General features: G+C 42.3%; 1 protein-coding gene across 2 annotated transcripts in view; it reads right to left on the bottom strand.

Annotated features, from left to right (window-relative positions):
• Positions 1-25,728, bottom strand: part of LOC140204151 (coagulation factor V-like) — a 79,738-nt gene that overhangs the window by 25,911 nt on the left and 28,099 nt on the right. For both annotated transcript variants that reach the window (XM_072270577.1, XM_072270579.1), the window contains exons 11-14: positions 20,984-21,134; positions 8,558-8,767; positions 6,168-7,383; positions 223-391 (exon numbers count right to left, since the gene is read on the bottom strand). In XM_072270577.1, the coding sequence (XP_072126678.1) occupies positions 223-391; positions 6,168-7,383; positions 8,558-8,767; positions 20,984-21,134 (1,746 nt within the window). The remainder of the gene's footprint in view (positions 1-222; positions 392-6,167; positions 7,384-8,557; positions 8,768-20,983; positions 21,135-25,728) is intronic.

Raw genomic sequence — 25,728 nt, forward strand, 5'->3', positions numbered from 1 at the left:
ATTATTGTGTTGAGGTAGTACCAAGTAAAACAATAACAGAATGCAGAATAAATATTACAGTACATAGTGCAGTGCAGGTAGACAATAAGGTGTAAAGTCACAGTGAGGTTGATTGATCTCCTGAAGTTCAGCTTAATGTTCCTGAGACAATACCTTATTTTTGTGAGTATTAAAAAAAACCCGCTCATAAATCTGCATATTCCTTTTAAGCTGTTGACTCACCACAATTATGTCATTGACCTCGGCACTGATAACAGGTCCAAGAATGCCCAAGTGCTTTTCGTTTTCTCCGCGAATCACAGGTTGTTTGAACATGCTGTCTTTATATTGGATAAACACTGCCTTCTTGAATTTACTGCCAAGTATTCGCCTCCGTGATTTCTGTTTCCGGCTACATAACATTGGCACATTTAATATGATATTGAGGTGATGATATTTACCTCAGTTCAAGGTATTAATGACTGTAGCTGCAGATATTTCTATAAAATATCATAAATATCCTGCCAGTTTTATACATGATAGATAACATAGTTACCGAGCTCATATTTAAAATACACTCATTTGTAAACCTTATCAACCTTTCCACATATTTCCTTGAGTTCAATTTTTACCTGATTTGATTCAGTGAATCTGGTGTCTTTAGCCCCCAACAATCCACAATCAAGGTGACCACAGACAGAGTTCTCTACAATTGACTGTAGAATGGAGTTTAACAACTTAACAGCTTCCAGTATTACAGAATAATTCCCATATCAACATATTTAATGAATAAATTGAAAACAATTGAATTTTATTTCTAACTGACCGCATTATTATTTTGCCCATTAGCGGATCTCTCTGATGCAAACTTGTTGAGAATTTGCATCTTTATTAATCATTCGGTGGAATGAGTCATACTCCAACAATCTGAGCACAAAGATAAAGGACTGAGAAAATGCTCCATTGCTGAATGTGTCACCTTTTGGATGAGACTTTAAACTGAAGCTCCTTAAGCTTGTTCACAAGGATTTTAAACATCTCAGACAGTTTGGAAAACAAGAGCTATTTTATGATGCCTAGCCAATGACTCCCCAGTATCACTGAAAATAAACTACTTGCTCATTTTCAATTTGTTGGGAGGAATTTCTAGTGTAATAACTGGTGGCCACATTTCACACGTTGCAATACTGACCACACTGACATAGAATGTAGAACTGTACTGGACAATGCAGATTCTTCAGCCCACAATGTTGGGCTGACTTTTTACCCACTCCAAGATCAATCTAACACTTCCCTCCCGCACAGCTCTCCATTTTTCTCAGAACTTCTTAAATGTCTCCTATGCAGTCTAATGTCTCTCTAATGCCTCTACCATCACCCCAGTAGCATGTTCCATGCACCAACTATTCTCTGTATTAAAAACCTACTTCTGACATACTCCTATAATTTCCTCCAATTTCCTTAACATTGTGCCCTCCTGTGTTTGTCATTTCTGCCTTGGGGAAAAAGGTACAGGCTTTACACTCTATCAGTGCCTCTAATCACCCAATATACTTCTATCAAGTCATGAAATTGCATGTCTATTCCTCAAATACAGTACATTAGTACACTGCCAAAATTTCTAATCATCATCCATTGCAAAGCTCTCTTAAAAACAACCATGATCCTCTTCCGTAAACGCAAAGTATTAAGAAGCACTAAGAAAAAGTATAAAACTTGTATTTAGCCACAGAATCTATTGATTCCATCCCTTTCTTTAAATGGATTTGAGTGAATTGGGTAGCAATCACATGTTCTGATACTGACTGCAATAACTACATGTAAGGTTTCCTGATCAGGAGCTTGTACTGACTTGTTCGCTGTATTTAGCGACGTTTCTCAGAACATAGGAAACTAATATAGAGCAGTATAGCACGCATCACTCCTTTCATCCCACAATGTCTGCGTCGACCATGATGCCAAATTGCACTGAACCCATCTTCTTGCACGTGATTCATATTCCTTCATTCCCTGCACATTCATGTGTGTGATTAAATGCTTCTTAAATGTCACTGTCTATCTGTTTTCTCCACAAACCCTACCACTGTGTTCCAGGCACCTACCACTCTCTGTGTGAACAAAACCCTACCCCACACCACTCCTTTAAACTTTCCCCTCTCATCTTAAAACTATATTTTCAAGTATTTGACCTTGGGAAAAGTACTCTATCTACACGATCTATCATCATTTTATCACCCTCTGTCAGGTGTCTCCTCAGCCTTCAATGTTCCAGAGAAAATGATCCAAGTTTATCCAAGCAGCACACACATAATGCTGGAGGAACTCAGCAGGCCAGGCAGCAGCTATGGAAAGGAGTAACCAGTAGATGTTTTGGGCTAAGGCCATCAGCTCTGGAGAAAAAAAGATCAGAAGTCAGAGTAAGAAGGTGGGGGGAGGGGAAGACAAAACAGAAGTAGTAGGTGATAGGTGAAACTGGGAGAGGGGGAAAGGTGAAGTAAAGAGCTGGGAAATCGATTGGTGAAACGGGAAAAAGGTCTGGAGAAGAGAAAACGTGATAGGAGAGGACAAAAGGTCTTGGAAGAAAGGGAAGGGAGAGCAGCACCAGAGGGAGGTGATGGGCAGGTAAGGAGTTTATACAATCTCTCTTCATAGATCGTATCCTCTAATCCAGGCAGCATCCTGGTGAACCTCTTCTGCACCCTCTCCAAAGCCTGCACATTCCTTCTGTAAGGTGGCGTTTCAAATGTGGTTTAACCATCAAATCAAAGTACATTTATTATCAATGAATGTGTAAAAGATTGGATGTTGAGATTTGTTTGCTCACAGGCAGCCATCAAGCAAGAAACACAAAAAATCCGATTTTAAAAAAAGGAAAGACCATAGTGCAGAGAAAGAGGGTAAAAACACACACACACGTTATGCAAACAATAGGTGCGAATGACAGGACCATTCAGGAGGAAAGACAAGTACCTATTTAGCATCTTATTCAAATGATTTGCAGCAATAAATGTGAAAGCAGACTACACCATATTTTTGCTAAAGATCTGTTTGATGAACAGTTGAAGGAGGAACACTATATATGCAATCTATGTATAGCTAGGTACATATACAATATATGCTACTTTATTTAGTATTTCTACCCTAATTCAACAGGACTGAACGGTTTGGATTCAGGAGGATGTTCCTAATGGCCATGAGGTTCAGGCCTGGGTGTCACAGTTGAAGCATCATGAGTAAACTATTTGAGACTATGTTGCAAAGAAGTTTCCTCTCCCAGAGAAGTGAACCCGTGGAATTCTTTGCCACAGAAAGCAGCTTATGTCCAAGCATTAAACATATTCAAGAAAGAGTTAGGTATTTTTCAATGGGTTTGAGGGATCAAAGACTAAGGGAAGAATTCTGCAAAAGGATATTGAATTTGTTTACAATCAAATGACCTATTCCTGCTCTTTTTTCCAATGTTTAATATAATTATGTATGATTTAAATCAATAATTATATCATTGGTTTATCTAACAAGCCAAGATGGCACCAGTGTAATGCAATGGCGTGGTGTTGGCTGCTTATAAAACTTCTAAATATATCTCTCTTGAATTACCCTCACTGCAATCTGCAGCATGTAATTTCCCTTTAGGCAACATACTTCTTAACATCCTAATAAACTAACAATTTCACAATCTTCTGAAGGACTTTGTGGACTTAACTCTCAGGCATGCAGGTACGGCACCTTTAAGCAGATGAAGGTATACTGCCATGGCTGGAGGGGAGGGAGGGGGAGGGTACTCCAGGCCAGGCTGAAAAGCAGCAGGATGAGAGCCCCCTCTATCCAGCATCTTGTCAGCAAATATACAGCCACTAGAGAACAAGACTGAGGACCTAAGGACAAAATCGCTGTATCGGAGGGTAATGAGGAATTACTGTGTTCACAGAGACATGGCTCACTCTGAACATGCCGGATTTGACAGTCAAACCCAAGGGCTTGTCAATACACAGGAAGGACTGAATTGTTGATTCTGAGAAGGCAAAAGGTGGGATCTGTGTTTCATGATAAACTCTCTGTGGTGTTCAGAAGTGCTGGTTTTACCATACTCTTGTTCCCCGACCTGAAAAATCTAATGATGAAGTGCTGACCGTTCTACTTACTAAAAGAGTCCTCTTCCATGATCCTGACCACAGTTTACATACTGCCAAAAGCCAACAGTAATCAGACACGAGAGAGATTGAATGCCGCCATCACCAAACAACTGACAGTCCACCCCGACCCATTTCAAATCATAGTTGGGGACCTCAATCAGGCTTGGTTGAAGAAGCCTCTGCCCAATTATCATCAGTATATAACCTGCAGCACTAGGGTTCCAAACACATTAGACCACTGCCATACTATGATAAGGAATGTATACCATTCCATGCCTAGACCACATTTCAGAAAATCCGATCACTAGGCTTTCCTTCTCCTACCTGCATACAGGCAGAGGCTAAAGGGCAAGGTTCCAGAGGTAAGGACTACAAAAAGGTGGTCACAGGAGGCAGAAGAGCAGCTATAGGATTGGTTCAAGTTGGTGGACAAGGCCGTGCTCAAGGACCCATCAGAGGATCTGAATGAATATACCACAGTTGCATTGGACTCTATAAGAGCTGTCACAGGTGAATGTGTCCCCAGAAAATCATTCACTCTTCCCAAAGCAGAAGCCCTGGATGTTTAATGAAATCTGCAATCCGCTGAGACATTCAGGTCTGCCGACCAAGTAAGATACAAGAGGTCCATGTACAATCTCCAGAAAGCCATCTCACAGGAGAAGTAGCACTTCCAGACTAAACTTGAATCACTGAGGGATGCTTGGCAAGGCTTGAAAGTTATTACCTCTTCCAAAGTGAAACTAAGTGATATAGGTGACAACAAGGCTTCACTTGCAGATAAGTTCAAAGCCCCCTGTGCTTGCTTTGACCATCAAAATTTAGAGGAACCTTCACGAACTCCAACAGCCCCTGATGTTCCTGTGATTTCAGTCTCTGAGGCTGATGTCAGAGCATCCTTTAAGAGGGTGAACCCATGGAAAGCATCCAGCCCAGATGGTGTACCTGGTTAAATACTAAAGACCTGTGCTGATCAACTGACTGGAGTGTTCACCGATAACTTTAACCTCTCGCTTTGGCATTCTGACGTACCTACCTGCTTCAAGCAGACTTCAGTTATACTGGTGCCTAAGAAGAACATGGTAACCTGCCTGAATGACCATCACCCAGTTGCACTTACATCTACTGTGGTTGAGTGTTTTGAGAGGTTGGTGATGAAACATATCAACTCCTGCTGGAGAAGTGACTGCAATCCACTCCACTTTGCAACCCTGGAACATCAGGACAGCAAAGATGATCAGAATGCTCATTATCGATTACAGCTTAGCATTCAATACTATCATCCCCCTAAAACTAATCAATAAGCTTCAAGACCTTGGCCTCAATACCTCCTTGTGCAACTAGATCCACGATTTTCTCACTTGCAGTACCCAGTCAGTTGGGATCAGCAACAATATCTCCTCCACGATCTTCATCAGTACAGGTGCACCCCAAGGCTGTGTGCTTAGTACCTGCTTTACTCACTTATGACTGTGTAGCTAAACACAGCTCCAATGCCATATTCAGGTTTGATGTTGACACAATTGTCTTGGCTGAATCAAAGGTAGTGATGAATCAACATATAGGAGGGAGACTGAAAATTTGGCTGAGCAGTGCCACAAAAACAACTTCTCACTCAATGTTAGAAAGACCAAGGAGATGATTTGACTTAAGGAAAAGGAAACCAGACATCCAAGAGCCAGTCCTCATTGGGGGATCAGAGGTGGAGAGGGTCAGCAAATTTAAATTCTTCGGTCTTATCATTTTGGAGGACATGTCCTGGGCCCAGCACGTAACTGCAATTATGAAGAAAGCACGGCAGTGCCTCTACTTCCATAGAAGTTTGCAAAGATTTGGCACGACATTTAAAACTTTGACAAACTCCTATAGATGTATGGTGAAGATTATATTGACTGTTTGCATCACATCCTGGTATGGAAACACCAATGCCCTTGAACAGAAAATCCTGCACAAAGTAATGGATATGGTTCAGTCCATCACGGGTAAAGCATTCCCCACCCTTGAGCACATCTACACAGAGCATTGTCACTGGAAAGATGCAAAATCTATCTTTACCTGTACTCAGAAGCTTCATCTGTTTTATCACCTTCATAATCCCAAACCATCTCTACTGCTGCAATGTAATAGTATCTAGATTGTGAATTGGAAGTTCGTAGAATATGCCTTGGCTCCTCTTCTAGGCATAGCTCTCTGTTAGAGTATTTTCTGATGCTGATATCATACATATCATTATAGTTGGACTTATCACCTTCTCCACTGTAGATTGCTTCTCCTTCATAGTTATCATAATCAAATAACGTGTCCTCAGCCAGTATGGAACTGAATTTAGCTTCTGTGGTTGAATTCTTGTCTAGTAACGTCTGGTTTGGTCTTATATCTGCAGACTCCATAAACTCTATTTCTGTTTCATTCTCCAAGAATTTCATTCGCTCTGTTTCATTGCTAAATAGAGGTTCAATTGTACTAGTTTTGAGAGGGTTGGTGTCCATGGTAACCCTGTCCAGCAGCTTCTGGCTTTCATTGGTTTTCAGTTTGTTTGATAAAGCATCTTCCATTTCATGAGTCTGATTTGCAAAGAGCAAATTTATTTTACTTATAACTCCAGCAGAGGTCAGGTTAGATTTTAGAAGGTCATGTAATGTTATCTCTGTCATTCTGTTTGACTGAAAAAGGCTATCTGAGCTGAATTTTACTTTAACTAACTCATCAATATCCTCATTATTAATTCTGCTGAGCTTGGAGAACAAAGAGTTATTGTAAATCTTTTCAGATTCTATTATGATTGGATCTTTGCCAGTTTTAGGCGGGGCATAGAAATCCTTTCTAACTGTTCGATTCAGATCATTGTTGTGTTTGGAAATATGTTTGTCGATTCCATCATTTAGCAATTGAATGTCTTTCTTTACCTTCCTTAACTGTTCCTCTAAATCAGGATATTGCCATTGCTTGCAGTGAAACCACACTGGATCTATCTCAGTTGTGTTTTGTTCATCATCGGTAACATTAATTTTTTCCTCCACATCAATTGCTTCATAAAAGTCAGTTAGATTATTGCTGTATCCTTTGATTCCACGTGGTGCGGCAAAAGGGTATCTTATTTCATCTCTAAGTATACTTCCATGTGCCAAGTCAAGATCATCTACTTCCGATTCAATTTCTATAAGAAACTCTTCAGAGTTATCTGGATCATTGTCACAGTTACGAACACTGTATTTTGCCCTCATTCCTTGAATTTGGTAATGATGATTGAGAGGTTCCAGGACCCAGAAACCTAAAGATTGGGAGATTAATAATGAGGTAATTTGATAAAATGATAAACACATAAAAATCTTTTCTTAAAATTAATTAATCTAAATGCAACCATGGAGATACTAATTTATTGCTCTGTTATGTTGGAATATCAGACTCCAATTAAGATTTCCTATAATCTAATAGGAATTCCAAAGTTCTTGTCTGAGCAACTGACAATGAACTGTATACTTAATTGGAGCTTCATATAACCTTGCCATTTTCCAGACAGAAAAAAGCTACCGTAAACATCTTCACTGACTTGCGTTCTCATATTTGTTTCCCATTTTTCAGTACTTCCAGTAACTAGGAATCTCAAATTCAGCAATGAATTTATACAATAAAGACTGATTTTTATTAAAGGCCCCATTGACTAAAATATGCTTGCTGAAGATGAATTGAAATGAACCCAACAAATAGCACTGAATCTTGTAGAATAAAAATGACAATTTTTTGGACGGTTTGTGCAGGAAGTAATAACATAGAAAGAGTCCATGGAAGTACTTGTATGTAAACCAACTTACTAATAGATATATTACGTAAATCTGAGCTGAGGATGATCACCCATATTCTTGACCAGAGTCATAACTCTGGTCAAGAATATGGCAGAACCTACTGGTTGTACTAATGTTCACTGTGAGGGTACCGATGAAGTTCAGATTATATATCCTTCATTACTAGTTTCTGATGAAACATTAACCCTGTCTCCACAGATAGGCCTGGCCTAGTGATTATCTTAGCAATTTCTATTTTTATTGATGACTTGGTTTCTAAAGAGCAAATTTATAGTTATCTGTCATCAGGGAAGAGTTTGGGAAATGCCTTAGTTGACTCAGGATGTGGTATACTAACTGCTAGATAGTTAATATGGTCAAATTGCACTCCAAAGAAAGGCCTTGAGGTGACAGTGTTGATTTCCATAATTGGCTTTTTTCTGTGATCATTGCTGAATTTTCTGGCTTTGTGTGGTACATAAATCCTGGAGATACAACCATAATAATACTTGTGCTTCCTGCTTTATACACAATAGATTGCTGTTCCTATGAACTCCAGTGGAGCACTAAAGGCATAACTGCTTGAATCACATCCACGGTGATCCATGGGTGTTCACTGTCTCATTTTCTTGCAGAAGTAGAACTAGAATTTCCATTACTTACCCATGTTATCCATGTCCATATGGATTGTTTCACTGGAAAATGGGAAGAGAGTTAACACATCTGCATACACACCATCATATTTAAATGTTTGTCCATGGAAGTAGATTGAAAGGAACTTCTCTTGGGCGCCAAGTATTACATGCCAAAAAATCACTTCATTCAAGCAAAACTTCAATTTGGGGACATTTTCAAATACAAACCCATTAATACCTGCAAAATAGCAAGGTACACATCTGTCAATATCTTAAGCATAACAAATATGTAAACTTGAATAGTATTGAATAACACAAAACTTATTATGCCCTAAGTATGTATGTTAATAAAAGAAATAGAATTGGCAATTTGGCTCCTTATGCTTGCTCTAGTATTCAGTAAGGTAATAGCTGATCTTTACCGCATTGCCAATTTCCAGCCATAATCATAAATCTCCTGATTCCTTCAATATTTAATATCCTATTGATCTCTGTCTTCAATATATTCAATGGCTTAAGCCCTCTTGGGTGGAAATTTTGGAAGAGTTCCTAACGTCTGGGTGAAGAAATTTCTCCTCATGCCTGTTTCTCCTGCCACTATCATGGCTCATGGAAGCACATCATGTCTTCAAGCTCTCACTGTTGCAGTCAGAGGTTCCCATCTGCTTTAAAAGGGCAACAATCTTTCTGGTGTCCAAGAAGAGCAGGGTGAGCTGCCTCAATGACTATTGCCTGATAACACTCACATCTAACATAATGAAGTGCTTCGTAAGGCTGGCCATGGCTAGAATTAACTCATGCCTAAGCAAGGACCTGGACTTGCCGCAACTTGCCTACCGCCACAACGGGTGTACAGCAATGCAATCTTGCTGGCTGTCTGTTCAACAATCAGAATCATGAGGCTACTCACCATTTCCACTGCTGACCACTCAATGAGGACTGCTGTGTGTTCTCTTGTCTACCCATTCATAAAGTCCACCTTCAATTCTCTGGTCTTACTGACACTGAGTGCAAGGTTGTTGTTGCAAAGCCACCCAATCAGCTAATCATCTCACTCCTGTATGCTTCCTTGTCGCTATCTGAAATTCCACCAAAATCAGTTGTGTCATCCATGAACTTACAGATGGTGTTTCAGCTGTGCCTAGCCACACAGCCATGAGTGTAGCGAGAGTGAAGAGATGGGCTAAGCACGCACCTTGAGGTGTGCCTGCATTGACTGACAGTGAGAAGAAAATGTTATTTCCAATCTGCACTGACTGTGGTGTGCCGATGGGGAAGTTAAAGATCCAATTGCAGAGGGAAGTACAGAAGCTCAGGTTTTTAAGCATGTTGATTAATTCTGAGTGAATGATGGTATTGAACACTGAACTGTAATCAATAAACAGCAGCTTAACATAGGGGACTCTAAATGGTTACATCACTGTCTGGCATAAAGACTCCATTGCAGAGGGTTGAAAAACTCTGCAGAGGGTTGTAGGCTCTGCCAGTTCTATTATGGGCACAACCCTCCAAGGACATCTACAAAAGACAATGCCTCAGAAAGGTGGCATCTATCATTAAGGACCTTCACCATTCAGGACATGCCCTCTTCTCATTTCTACATTCAGGGAGGAGGTACAGGAGCCTGAAGATGCACACAGTGATTTAGCCCCCCCGTCAGATTTCTAGTCCATGAATCCATGAACACAATTTTGCTCTCTTTTTGTACTATTTACTTATATTTTTAATACAATTTACTTGAATTTTATATTTTTAATATTTTATTGTATTTAATTGGAACTAAGGAGCTGGTGGTAGACCTGAGGAGAGCTAAGGTACCAGTGACCCCTGTTTCCATCCGGGGGTCAGTGTGGACATGGTGGAGGATTACAAATACCTGGGGATACCAATTGACAATAAACTGGACTGGTCAAAGAACACTGAGGCTGTCTACAAGAAGGGTCAGAGCCGTCTCTATTTCCTGAGGAGACTGAGGTCCTTTAACATCTGCCGGACGATGCTGAGGATGTTCTACGAGTCTGTGGTGGCCAGTGCTATCATGTTTGCTGTTGTGTGCTGGGGCAGCAGGCTGAGGGTAGCAGACACCAACAGAATCAACAAGCTCATTCGTAAGGCCAGTGATGTTGTGGGGATGGAACTGGACTCTCTGATGGTGGTGTCTGAAAAGAGGATGCTGTCTAAGTTGCATGCCATCTTGGTCAATTTCTCCCATTCACTACATAATGTACTGGTTGGGCACAGGAGTACAGTGAGCCAGAGACTCATTCCACCGAGATGCAACACAGAACGTCATAGGAAGTCATTCCTGCCTGTGGCCATCAAACTTTACAACTCCTCCCTTGGAGGGTCAGACACCCTGAGCCAATAGGCTGGTCCTGGACTTATTTCCTGGCATAATTTACATATTACTACTTAACTATTTATGGTGCAACTGTAACGAAAACCAATTTCCCCCGGGATCAATAAAGTATGACTATGACTATATAATATTTTTATGTATTGTACTGTACTGCTGCTGCAAAACAATAAACTTCCGTGGCCACTATATTAGGTACACTTACTCATAAATGCAAATATCTAATCAGCCAATCATGTGGCACCATCTCAATGTATAAAAACATGCAGACATGGTCAACAGGTTCAATAGTTCAGACCAAACATCAGAATGGGGAAGAAATGTGATCTAAGTGACTTTGTTTACTTTTTTATTGTTTGTTTCTGATCTTTTTCTTGCACATTGAATGTTTGATGGTCTTTGTTGTGTGGCTTTTTAAAAATGGTTTCTGTAATGTATAGGTATCTGTCTTTTAGAGCAATGATTCCCCTCAGCACTACGTATGATCTGTTGTCTACGCATGCATATTGATCTGCAGTCTGCACATGTATATTGTTCTCTCTCTCTCTCTTTCATTGCACTGTGAATACACTAGTTAGAGTCATCTCCCATGTGCGTGTTTCTATTTAATTGATATGTAGTTGTAAACACATGACAAATTAGCGACAAGTATGAACCTAAATGTCAAAAAATATCACGAACTGCACCGACAGTTACAGGACGAGACAGTGAGAGGAAAGAGTTAAACAGTACGGAGAAAGCCATCACAGACGCTAACAAAGGGATACATGAATACACTGCAGAGTACACAGTGAAAGGCACAACTAGCAAATTTAAAGTGAAACTTTACTGATGGCTTCAGTCAAGAAAGTTGACAAATTTGATAGCGCTAATGAAGGCTGGGAGTGATATATTGAGAGGTTGAACTGTATTGTAAGGTGAATGACGTGGATGAGCAAACGGAAGTATGCACTCTTCTTAGCTTAATGGGTATAAGGGCGTACAGTCTTTTATGAAACTTAGTGACCACAAAAAACCAGTAAGCAAGACATTCAATGAAAGTGTTACTATTTTACTTGAGCCCTGAACTGCTGGTAATAGCTGAAAGATTTAGATTTTACAAAAGGAACCAATCAAAGAATAAAAGCATTTCTGAATACATTGCAGAACTGTGCAAACTTTCCCAATATTGTGATTTCAGAGGTGGACTTTCTGATGTATTAAGGGATAGGCTCATAGTCAAAGCACTCAAAAGAGGCTACTGTCTGAAAGAGACCTAACCTTAGAATGGGCATTGACCATTACCATATCAAGAGAGACTGCAGCAAAGGATTCAGCAGAATGATGAAAAAAAGTTTGAAATGTGAAATGTACTAAATTTCCCTGAATGGTGCGAAAAGCCAGAAATGTTATGGATGTGGCAAATCCTTCCATGTTGCAAATGACTGTTGGTTCAAAGAAAAAGTTTGCAGAAAGTGCCACTGACACGGTCACCAAGAGAGACTGTGGAAGGGAGACAAAAAGCACAACTGAGTGTAAAGTTGCAAACACAAAACTCAGCAAATGCATAAAATGACCAAATGTGAAACAGAATCGGACTACACAGAGTCTGACAAAGGTGAGCTGTCATGCCTAGAACTGCATAGTATAACTGAAGCAGATCACAAAGTCATATGGATCTCAATAGATGTGTCCGGTACAAAACTGAAAATGGAGCTGGATACAGGGTCCGCTTTGTCCATAATTCCAGAGGCTGACCACAACAGACTGTTTTCTAAAATACCATTAGAGAAGACGTCAGTGATGCTAAAGACCTACACAGGTGAAAAAGTGTCGCGCAAACGCAAACTGAAGGTGAATGTGACATATGGAGGCCAAGCACAGCAGTCAGAGCTTTATGTATTGAAAAGTGGAGGGTCAAAGCAAGCAGCTGAGAAGAAGGGTGTGAGAAATCGGGTAGAAAAAGTCTTTTTTTTAACACTGCTCGGGGAGAAGGGTCTGCACTGCGCAGGCAGAGCAGTAGCGCGCCAAGGTTTAAAAAGAGGAATTTTCAACGGTTCTTGTTTCAGTCAAAACAAGCAGCTGAGAAGAAGGGTGTGAGAAATCGGGTAGAAAAAGTCTTTTTTTCAAAACACTGCTTGGGGAGAAGGGTGTGCACTGCTCAGGTGCGTGACGTAGCGCGCCAAGGTTTAAAAGCAGACCACCATATACAGCGGCCATCATCGGAGTGGACTGAGTCAGAGTGGGACGGCTTTGGCTCAACAGGCTTCTGCGAGAACAGGCAGAGGTCAGGGTAGGTTCCGGTAAGTTTTTTTGTTCAGATTGTTTACAGCGGAGAGAATGCCCGGCAGGATGTTGGAATGCTCCTCTTGCAGGATGTGGGAAGTCAGGGAGTCCTCTGGTGTCCTTGACAATGACACCTGCAAGAAGTGCATCCAGCTGCAGCTCCTAACAAACCGCGTTAGGGAACTAGAGCAGGAGCTGGATGACCTCCGGATCATTCAGGAGAATGAGGAGATTATAGATAGTGGCTACAGGGAGGTAGTTACGCCAAAAGAGCAGAGCACAGGAAATTGGGTCACTGTCAGGCGAGGGAAGAGGAAAGGGCAGGCAGAGCAGGGTTCCCCTGTGGCCATTCCCCTCAACAAGTATACCGCATTGGATGCTGTTGGGGGGGATGACTTACCTGGGACAAGCTGCAGTAGCCGGATCTCTGGCACTGAGTCTGGCTCTGCAGTGCAGAAGGGAGGGTGGAAAAAGAGGAGAGCGGTAGTGATAGGGGACTCGATAGTTAGAGGTACAGATAGGAGGTTCTGTGGGCGTGACAGAGAATCCAGGATGGTTTGTTGCCTCCCGGGTGCCAGGGTCAAGGATGTCTCTGATCGATTGCATGACATTCTGAAGAGGGAGGGTGATCAGCCAGGTGTCGTGGTGCACATCGGTACCAATGACATAGCAAGGAAGAGTGAGGAGGTCCTGGAGTGAGTATAGAGAGCTTGGTAGGAAGTTGAAAAGCAGGACCTCGAGGGTGGTAATCTCAGGATTGCTACCTGCGCTATGTGCCAGTGAGGGTAAGAATAGGATGCTCTGGAGGATGAACAAGTGGCTGAGGAACTGGTGTAGGGGGCAGGGTTTCAGATTTCAGGATCATTGGGACCTCTTCTGGGGCAGGTGGGACCTATACAAGAGAGACAGGTTACACTTGAACTACAAGGGGACCAAAATCCTTTCAGGGAGGTTTGTTAGTGCTGTTGGGGAGGCTTTAAACTAGATTTGCAGGGGGATGGGAACCAGAGTGCCAGAGCTGACAGTGTGGCTGGGGTGAAAATAAATGATGTTGAAAGTTCAAGTAAAGCCGCAGATAGAAAGGTGAGTGGTGGTAAAAATCTTGAGGTGTATATATTTCAATGCTAGGAGTATTGCGGGGAAGGCGGATGAGTTGAGGGTGTGGATTGACACGTGGAATTATGACGTTATAGCAATTAGTGAAACTTGGCTACAGGAGGGGCAGGACTGGCAGCTTAATATTCCAGGGTTCTGATGTTTCAGATGTGATCGAGGCAGAGGAATGAAAGGTGGGGGAGTAGCATTGCTTGCAGGGAAAATGTTACAGCAGTGCTCAGGCAGGACAGATTAGAGGGCTTGTCTACTGAGTCCTTATGGGTGGAGCTGAGAAACAGGAAAGGTATGGTCACATTAGTGGGGTTGTATTATAGACCACCCAAAAGTCAGCGAGAATTGGAGGAGCAAATCTGCAGAGAGATAGCAGGCAACTGCAGGAAACGAAGTTGTGGTGGTAGGGGATTTTAATTTTCCATGTATTGATTGGAACTCCCATACTCTTAGGGGTCTAGATGGTTTAGAGTTTGTAAAATGTGTTCAGGAAAGTTTTCTAAATCAATATATAGAGGTACCAGCTAGAGGGGATGCAATATTGGATCTCCTGTTAGGAAACGAGTTAGGACAAGTGACGGAAGTGTGTGTAGGGGAGCACTTTTGTTCCAGTGATCATAACACCATTAGTTTCAACTTGATCATGGACAAGGATAGATCTGGTCCTAGGGTTGAGGTTCTGAACTGGAGGAAGGCCAAATTTGAAGAAATGAGAAAGGATCTAAAAAGTGTGGATTGGGACAGGTTGTTCTCTGCCAAGGATGTGATCGGTAAGTGGGAAGCCTTCAAAGGAGAAATTTTGAGAGTGCAAAGCTTGTATGTTCCTGTCAGGATTAAAGGCAAAGTGAATAGGAATAAGGAACCCTGGTTCTTAAGGGATATTGCAACTCTGATAAAGAAGAGAGAGTTGTATGACATGTATAGAAAAAAAGGAGTAAATAAGGTGCTTGAGGAGTATAAAAAGTGCAAGGAAATACTTAAGAAAGAAATCAGGAGGGCTAAAAGAAGACATGAGGTTGCCCTGGCAGTCAAAGTGAAGGATAATCCAAAGAGCTTTTACAGGTATATTAAGAGTAAAAGGATTGTAAGGGATAAAATTGGTCCTCTTGAAGATCAGAGTGGTCGGCTATGTGGGGAACCAAAAGAAATGGGGGAGATCTTAAATGGGTTTTTTGCGTCTGTATTTACTAAGGAAACTGGCATGAAGTCTATGGAATTAAGGGAAACAAGTAGTGAGATCATGGAAACTGTACAGATTGAAAAGGAGGAGGTGCTTGCTGTCTTGAGGCAAATTAAAGGACCTGACAGGGTATCCCCTCAGACCTTGAAGGAGACTAGTGTTGAAATTGCAGGGGCCCTGGCAGATATATTTAAAATGTCGCTGTCTACAGGTGAGGTGCTGGAGGATTGGAGAGTGGCTCATGTTGTTCCATTATTTAAAAAAGGATCGAAAAGTAATCCGGGAAATTATAGGCCGGTAAATTTGACGTCAGTAGTGGGTAAGTTATTGGAGGGAGTACTAAGAGACAGAATCTACAAGCATTTGGATAGACAAGGACTTATTAGGGAGAGTCAACATGGCTTTGTGCGTGGTAGGTCATGTTTGACCAATCTATTGGAGTTTTTTGAGGAGGTTACCAGGAAAGTGGATGAAGGGAAGGCAGTGGATGTTGTCTACATGGACTTCAGTAAGGCTTTTGACAAGGTCCCGCGTGGGAGGTTAGTTAGGAAAATTCAGTCGCTAGGTATACATGGAGAGGTGGTAAATTGGATTAGACATTGGCTCAATGGAAGAAGCCAAAGAGTGGTAGTAGAGAATTGCTTCTCAGAGTGGAGGCCAGTGACTAGTGGTGTGCCACAGGGATCAGTGCTGGGTCCATTGTTATTTGTCATCTATATCAATGATCTGGATGATAATGTGGTAAATTGGATCAGCAAACTTGCTGATGATACAAAGGTCGGAGGTGTAGTAGACAGTGAGGAAGGTTTTCAGAGACTGCAGAGGGACTTGGACCAGCTGGAAAAATGGGCTGAAAAATGGCAGATGGAGTTTAATACAGACAAGTGTGAGGTATTGCACTTTGGAAGGACAAACTAAGGTAGCACATACAGGGTAAATGGTAAGGCACTGAGGAGTGTAGTGGAACAGAGGGATCTGGGAATACAGATACAAAATTCCCTAAAAGTGGTGTCACAGGTAGATAGGGTTGTAAAGAGAGCTTTTGGTACATTGGCCTTTATAAATCAAAGTATTGAGTATTAAGAGCTGGAATGTTATGATGAGGTTGTATAAGGCATTGGTGAGGCCAAATCTGGAGTATTGTGTTCAGTTTTGGTCACCAAATTACAGGAAGGATATTAATAAGGTTGAAAGAGTGCAGAGAAGGTTTACAAGGATGTTGCTGGGACTTGAGAAACTCAGTTACAGAGAAAGGTTGAATAGGTTAGGACTTTATTCCCTGGAGCATAGAAGAATGAGGGGAGATTTGATAGAGGTATATAAAATTATGATGGGTATAGATAGAGTGAATGCAAGCAGGCTTTTTCCACTGAGGCAAGGGGAGAAAAAAACCAGAGGACATGGGTTAACGGTGGGGGGGGGGAGTTTAAAGGGAACATTAGGAGGGGCTTCTTCACAGAGTGGTGGGAGTATGGAATGAGCTGCCAGATGAGGTGGTAAATGCGGGTTCTTTTTTAACGTTTAAGAATAAATTGGACAGATACATGGATGGGAGGTGTATGGAGGGATATGGTCCGTGTGCTGGTCAGTGGGATTAGGCAGAAAATAGTTTGGCACAGCCAAGAAGGGCCAAAAGGCCTGTTTCTGTGCTGTAGTTTCTATGGTTTCTATGGTCAGAACTTTTCAGACGTGAATGGTTAAGAAAAATCCCAACTAGACTGAAACACATTCAAAGCTCTTAATGTGTCATCAACAGGCAACTGCAGCCCAAGTGGTGGCACTAACCAGAGACCGGCACAGCTGCTTAATGCTAATGAGAAGGGGATTGGTAAACTCAAAGGCATGAAGACCAGAATTGAACTGGATGAAACAGCAACACTAAGATTCTATAAAGCACGTCCAGTGTTTCATGCACTACATCCTAAAGTGGAAGCTGAACTTCAGAGCTTGGAGGCATCTGGAACTCTTTCCAAGGTTGAGTGGAGCAATTGGGCCATGTTCATTGTCTTGGTGATCAAGAAAGGGAAGGTCAGAGCTGTTCACATAAGTGGGGATTTCAAAGTGAACATCAACTCAGTGCTGTGTACTGTGCGGTATCCCCTTGCAATGAATAGAATACATTTTTGCATCTTTGGCAGGTGGGGAGAGGTTTTCAAACATTGACTTGTCACAAGCCTATCTGCAAATGGCGATTGAGGAGTCAAGCAGGAAGTTCCTCACAATCAACACTCACAAGGGACTGTTCCAGTATAATCGTCTTGTCTTTGGCATCGCATCAGCTCCAGCAATTTGGCAAAGAGCAATGGACCAAATGTTCCAAGATATCCCAGGAACACAATGATGACATCATTATGACTGGCAAGAATGATGAAGAGCACCTCCAGAATCTTGGTAAAGTGCTTTCCAGGTTGAGTGAGTACGGTCTGCGCACAAAGAGAGAGAAATGTGAGTTTTTCAAGAATGAAATCTCAAAATGTGGACATGTCACTGACAAGCATGGCTTGCATAAGTCACAAAAGAAGACTGAAGCAGTGCTACAGGCACCCAGACTGAAAAATGTGTCACAACTCATGGCATACTTGGGCCTTGTAAACTACTACCACTAGTTTCTCCCAAACATTGCTACAGTGCTGCACCCATTGAACACACTGTTGCAGATAGGAGCAAAGTGGGAATGGTCAAAAAGATGTGACAGAGCATTCAAGGAAACAAAGGAACTAATAATCAGATGAAATGCTCACCCATTGTGGCCCATCTCTGCCCATCAGACTGATATGTAACGCATCTCCTTATGGCATTGGAGCTGTTTTGTCACACACTATGAAAATAGATCTGAACATCTGATTGTGTTTGCTTCAAGGTCATTGATGAGTGCAGAACACATCTACATGCAGATCAACCAAGAGGCCATTAGTCTAGTATGGGGAATAAAGAAGATCCACCACTACCTTTATGGACAAAAGTTTATGCTAGATACAGATCACCAGCCCTTTGTGTCCATTTTCAATCCCAGGGAGGGAATTCCAGTGATGACTGCAACCTGGTTACAATGTTGGGCGCTGTTCCCAGGAGCTCACTCTTATGACATAGAGTTCAAGGGTACAAAACAACACAGCAACACTGATGGCTTGTCATGGCTTCCACTGTCAGCAACTGAAGAAGAAAGCCCTTCATACTGTGACCCATCAGAAGTGTTCCACACTGCAATGATGGACCAATTTCTGGTAACAAATTTGAAAATACAAAGAGAAACAAGGAATGACCCGACATTGTCAAAAGTCTATGAAATCACCATGCAATGATGGACAGATCATGGTAACCCTGTTTCCAGAGTTCTCAATGAGATGAGACCAACTGACACTACGTCAAAGAACGCTGAGTTGTAGATCTCGTGTTGTGGTTTCTCTAAACTGCACACCAGAGTGTTAGAAAATCTACATGAAGGACATCTGGGTACAGTCAAGATGAAGAGTCTCACCTGAAGCTATGTGTGGTAGTCAGGAATAGATAAACAGACTGAAGACTTGGCCAAAAGCTGTTCAGGATGCCAAAGGGCTCAAAATGCACCCCACAGGCACTGCTACAGCCATGGGAGTGGCCATCATCACCATGGAAAATAGTACAGATTGACTTTGCTAGGCTATTCATGGACTCCATGTTCCTGATTGCTGTGGATGCTCATCTGAAGCGGTGGAGGTCCTACCAATGAAGTCAACCACCTCAGCAAAAACTCTTGCAGACCTGAGGACTATCTTCGCCAGGGACAGCTTACCAGAACAAATTGTGAGTGATAACGGACTACAATACACGTCAGAAGAATTCCAACTGTTCATGAAGAAAAATGGCATCAGACATTTCAAGTCATTTCCTCACCACCCAGCAATGAATGGATTAGCTGAAAGATTTATCCAAACCTTCAGGAAGTCCATTAAAGCAAAGGACAAGGAGAACGTTTCTCTACAGCACAAGGTGGACAAATTGCTTTTTCTGTATCAGACCTCTGTTCATGTAACAACAAATCAAACACTTGCAATGCTGTTCATGAGCAGGAATCTAAGATCTCGCATTGACCTCCTAAAACCAGACCTACGGAGGGATGTGCAGAACGAACAGTTCAGCTAGTTGCTAAGTGAAGCAGCAAGGAGCTTTGAGATTGGACTGGAAGATTACCAAGAGGACAAATAGTCACCCGATCGGATAGCTAGAAGAACTGGATCACAGATGTACACAGCGGATGCTGGAGATCATACATGGAGATGTCATGTGGACAATATACTGGATACTCAGCTGAAGGTTGATTGCATCCAACAATGTGGACACATTACAGCCACCGGACTTACCTCCCAGTGATCAGCATGTCACTGACAACAACTCGGCACCGGCAACTGAGTATGTTGTCTTAAACAAGACCCCTGCCAAACCTAATTGCACTCCACAGGTCCAGAGGCACTACGAGAACATTATCATTGACAAGACCCCTGCCAAACCTGATTGCACTCCACAGGTCCAGAGGCACTACGAGAACATTATCATTGACAAGACCCCTGCCAAACCTGATGGCACTCCACAGGTCCAGAGGCACTACGAGAACATTATCATTGACAAGACCCCTGCCAAACCTGATGGCACTCCACAGGTCCAGAGGCACTACGAGAACATTATCATTGACAAGACCCCTGCCAAACCTGATTGCACTCCACAGGTCCAGAGGCACTACGAGAACATTATCATTGACAAGACCCCTGCCAAACCTGATGGCAATCCACAGGTCCAGAGGCACTACGAGAACATTATCATTGACAAGACCCCTGCCAAACCTGATGGCACTCCACAGGTCCAGAGGCACTACGAGAACATTATCATTGACAAGACCCCTGCCAAACCTGATGGCACTCCACAGGTCCAGAGGCGCTACCTGGAAAGAATCAGTGTGCCACCCAAAAGACTGACCTTTAGTATCGTGAAGTTAGTTATGGACCATTATTGTGAAATTATTTTTATTTGGAATATGGTTTTTGAAAGGGGAATTGAATGTTTTGTACATATACAGTTTTATGGTACATTAATGGAAAAGGGAAGGAAGTGTAATGTATGGATCCATTTCTTTTGGAGCAATGACTCAGCTTAGCACTATGTATGGACTGTTGTCTACGTATGCATGCACCCCTCCCCCTCCACACCAGTTAAGGCCACTTCCCGTGTGCGTGTTTTTACTTAATTGATATGTAGTTGCAAAGACACAACAGTTTTTATTGTATTTCTTTGTTTTGTGGATGCCTATAAAATGACAAATCTCAAGATTGAATACAAAAAACATACTTTGAAAATAACTGTACTTTGAACTTTGAAAGTAGAACCTAAGTACTGGTCTATCATTAATTAGGACCTTTTCAAACCAGGAGCTGCTGATTTGTTGTTTTACATACAGTTATGCCAAATTACTGCTGAGATTTAAGTCAGATGTAAGCTTCCAATATTTCTTGTAATATAAATTAAATGAGGTTTGGCTGGACAGCTGTTGTTACTTAAATGTTACAAATACTTACTGTACATTAGATTGGAAGCGTAAAATTCAGGATCATCCGGGTTCACTTGCAAAGGGTCTTCACAGTATTTCTCAATATTTTCGTTTATGTACCAACTTTTATTCTCATCAAACAGAGAAAAGTAGAGATATTTAGCTTGGTCAATCTTGACCTGTGAAGTAGGTTAAAACAAAATTGCAATTGGTTTATTATTGTCACATGTACTGAGATACAGTTAAAAGTTTGACGCATACAGTTCATACAGATCAATTCATTATGCAGTACATTGAGGTAAAGCAATAAATGGAATGCAAAATAAAGTATAACAGCTTTAGAGAAAGTGCACTACAAGTGAACAAAAGGTGCAAGATCCGAACAAGCTATATAATTATTTCAAGAGCCCATCTTATCGTACTAGGAATCTTATTGTAACAGCGGGATAGAACTTGGTGGTATGTTCTTTCAGGCTTTTGTATCTTCTGCCTGATAGAAGAGGGGAGAAGAGAGAATGTTCTGAATGGATAGGGTCCTTGAGTATTCTTGTTCCTTTCCTGAGGCAGTGAGAAGTATAGACGGAGTCCATCTGTCCTCCGTGATTTATTGAGCAATGTACACAATTCTCTGTAGTTGCTTGTGGGCTCATGCAAAGTAGTTGTCATACCAAGCCAATATGCCTCCAGATAGAAGTATAATTGCGGCCAATGTTGTCATCAATAAGAAACACTACCTTGCTTTGCACACGAGTTTATAACTTGAAGTTCTAAAGTGCAGGGTGAGTCAATTGTGTTGTGTAAAATTTCACTCCCTGAGGAGAAATGCATTCCTATTCCATTGATTGCTTCAACATTGCAGTTACTGGAAAGCTATGACAAACATTTTTATTACATTGCAATCCAGTGACACATTTATTTTTTTCCCCAAGGGATATTAAAATGGCTTCCTCATTGCAAAAATACATCGCATTTGGTGTAACCACTGAAGTCCATTGTAAGTATCATCCACAATAGGAACATTAGGAAAGAATACAATATAGAGTCCGGATTTTAAATTTTGCATTATGGAAAGAAGAAAAAAGTGCATCAAATTTATATGCAGGACTCTAATATTTAATTTTTTTTATTATTTAGTTTTTAATTTGAATTTTTCTTCCTCTGAAGTTTCTCCATTTATGAATACACTGTCCCTTTATAGAGTGCACAGTTCTGTTGGTGCTAATGCCTTTTCATCAGTGACATAATGGGAAGTTCCTTGATGTTGATCATGTCAACTAATTACATTCTGATAATCTCCCCAGGGATAAATATCCAGCACTGATCAATAGATAGAGATTTTCAGTGTTTCTACCGTTTGTAACTGGGCTGCATGAAGGTCAGGTGTCTCAGCTGCTCAAAGGATCAGGAACTGGCCTTCTAAGGACTGATCTCAGCTCCTTGATCAGACATATGGATATGTCACGCCTCTGTCAACACTGACCGCCTATCTCCCTTCTACCCTCTCATTCCTCATCAGTGAAACATCAATGTAATGCAATAAACTTCAATGCAGTATATGGAAAATAAAACAAATAAGCCCGATTCAACTTTGCAAATGTCATCCCTCTATTCACAGAATGCTGGAGAAACTCAATAGGTTAGGCAGCATCTGCGGAAATGAACAAATGGTCAATGTTTTGGGCTGAGACCCTTCTTCAGGACTGGAAAGGAAGGGGGAAGACAATACAATAAAATGGAGGGGGAGGGGGAGAAAGATAAAGTGATAGATGAAGCCAGGTGTTTAGGAAAGGTAAAGGGCTGGAGAGGAAGGAATCTGATAGGAGAGGCGAGTGGACTATATGAGAAAGGGAAGGAGGAGAGGCATTAAAGGGAGATGATAGGCAGGTGAGAAGAGATAAGAGACCATAATCGGAAATTGAAGAAGAGAGAAGGGCAAGGAAAATTTTTTTTACCAAAGGGAGAAATTTAAATTCATGCCATCAGGTTGGGGACTAACTAGACAGAATATAAACTGCTGCTCCTCTACGCTGAAAGTGGCCTCATTGTGACACATGAGGAGGCCATGGAATGAGAATGGGAATCAGAATTAAAATGTTTGGCCACCAGGAATTTCTGCTTTTGGCGGATGGAGTGGAGGTGAAGTGGTTCCTCATTGACGACGGGTCTCACCAATGTGGAAGAGGCCACATTGGGAGCCCCGGACACAATAGATGACCCCGGCAGATTTGCAGATGAAGTGTTGCCTGAGTGAGGAGTTGAATGGGCAAGTGTCGCACCTTGACCACTTGCAGGGATGAGTGCCTGGAGACAGATTAGTAGGGAGGGACGAACGGAAAAGGGAATCCTGGAGGGAGCAATCCCTGTGGAAACAGAGAATGGGGAGGGGGGAGGTAAAGTAGGTTTGGAGGTAGGATCCCTTTGGGGTTCACAGAAGTTGCACGGAATGATTTATTGGATGTGGAGGCTCATGGGGTGGTAGGTAAGGACAAAAGGAATTCTAAGGTGGCAGGAAGAAGGGGTGAGCACAGACATTCAGGAAATGGAGGAGATGCAAGTGAGGGCAGCGTCGATGGTGGAGGAAGAGAAACCACGTTCTTTGAAAAAGGGTGATATCCTGGAGAGGAAAGCCTCATCCTGGGAACAGATGTGGTGGGGATGAAGGAACTGAGAAAAGGGAGTAGTATTTTTACAGGAGACAGGATGGTATGAGATAACGAGATAGCTGTGGGAATTGGAAGGTTTATAAAAATGTTGGTCGACAGTTGTCACCAGAGATAGAGACAGAGAGATCAAGGAAGGGGAGGGAGGTGTCAGAGATGGACCAGGTGAACTTAAGGGCAGGGTGGAGGTTAGAGGCAAAGTTCATAAAGTTGACAAATTCAATATGACTACATGAAGCAGTACCAATGTTGTTGCCAATGTAGTGGAGGGAGAGTTGGGGAGCATTATCAGGGAAGGCTTAGAACATGGATTGCTCTACATAGCCAATGAAAAGGCAAACATAGCTTGGGGCCATGCAAGTGCCCATGACTACTCCTTGAGTCTAGAGAAAGTGGGAGGAGCCGTAGGAAACATTGCTGAGGGTGAGGATCAGTTCTGCCAGACAGAGGAGAGTGGTTTTAGAAGGGAAATGGTTGCTTCTTTTATTTAGAAAGAAGCAGAGAGCTTTAAGGCCTTCTTGATGTGAGATAGAAGTGTATAAGGACTAGACATACATGGTGAAAATGAGGTGGCCAGAGCCAGGGAATTGAAAGTTAATGAGGAGATTGAGAGCATGAGAAGTGTCATGGATGTAGGTGGGAAGGGGCTGAACCAAGGGGGATAGAATGGAATTGTAGTATGAGGAAGCATGTTCAGTGGGGCAAGAGCAGGCAGAGACAATAGGCCTACCCATACAGTCAGGCTTGTGGATCTTGTGTAGGAGGTAGAAACAATCCGTGCGGGTAAGGGGACTATGAGTTTGGAGGTGGTGGATGGGAGTTCTTCAGATTTGATGGGATCAGTGATGGTGTTGGAGACAGTTTTCTGATGCTCCAGAGTGGGGCCTGGTCCCTATACACTTCGATCCCCCATCAAGATGACCTTAAAGCTCTCCACTTCTTTCTCAATAAAAGAACCACCCAGTTCCCCTCCTTCATCTGGCAGAACTGGTCCACACCCTCAACAATTCTTCCTTTGGCTCCTCCCACTATCTCCAGATTTGAGGGTGAACCATGGACACCCGCATGAGCCCCAGCTATGCCTGCCTCTTCATTGGCTACGTAAAACAGTCCATGTTCCAAGCCATCCCTGATAATGCTCCCCAACTCTTGCCCATTATATTTACGACTGCATTGGTGCTGCTTCTTACACCCATGCTGAACTCATCAATTTCATCAACTTTGCCTCTAACTTCTACCTCACCCTTAAGCTTAGTTGGTCCATTTCTGAAATCTCTTTCCCTTTTCTCCATTTCTCTCTCTCCATCTCTGGAGACAAACTGCTGACCGACATCTTTTACAAAACTACCAATTCCCACGGCTCTCTTGACTGTACCTCATACCACCCTGTTTCATGTAGAAATACTGTTCCCTTTTCTCAGTCACTTCGGCTCCAACACATCCATTGCAGGACATTAGAAATGTCCTCCTTCAAAGAACGGTGTTTCCCTTCCTCCTCCATTGATGGTGCCCTCACCCACATCTCCTCCATTTCCCTAACATCTGCATCTTTTTGCAGTCTTAAGAGTGATAGAGTTCTTCTTGTCCTTACCTATCACCCCATGCATCCAACACGCCGTTCTCTGCAACTTCCGCCACCTTGAAAGGGATCCTACCACCAAACACATCTTTACTTCCGCACCCACTCTCTCCGCTTTCGACAGGAGTTGCTCCCTTCATGATTCCCTTTTCCATTTGTCCCTCCCCACTAATCTCTTTCCAGGCACTGATTCATGCTAGTGGCCAAAGCGCTATACTTGCCCAATCACCTGCGGCCTCATCTCCATTCAGGACCCCAAACAGTCCTTCCAGATGAGACAACACTTCACCAGTGAATCTGCCGAGGTTGTCTATTGTATCCAGTGCTCCCGATGCAGTCTCACTTATCTCCATAATAAATAGGGAGACTGCTTCTTCGAGCACCTCGGCACCATTCGCCAAAAGCAGAACCTCCTGGTGCCCAAACATTTTGATTCTAGTTCTCATTTCCATTCCAACATGGCAGTCCATGCCCTCATCTTGTACCACAATGAGGCCACACTCAGGGTGGAAGAGCACCACCTTATCTAGCAAC

The sequence above is a fragment of the Mobula birostris genome, chromosome 10, assembly GCF_030028105.1.
Source record: "Mobula birostris isolate sMobBir1 chromosome 10, sMobBir1.hap1, whole genome shotgun sequence".
NCBI classification, from domain to species: Eukaryota; Metazoa; Chordata; class Chondrichthyes; order Myliobatiformes; family Myliobatidae; genus Mobula; species Mobula birostris.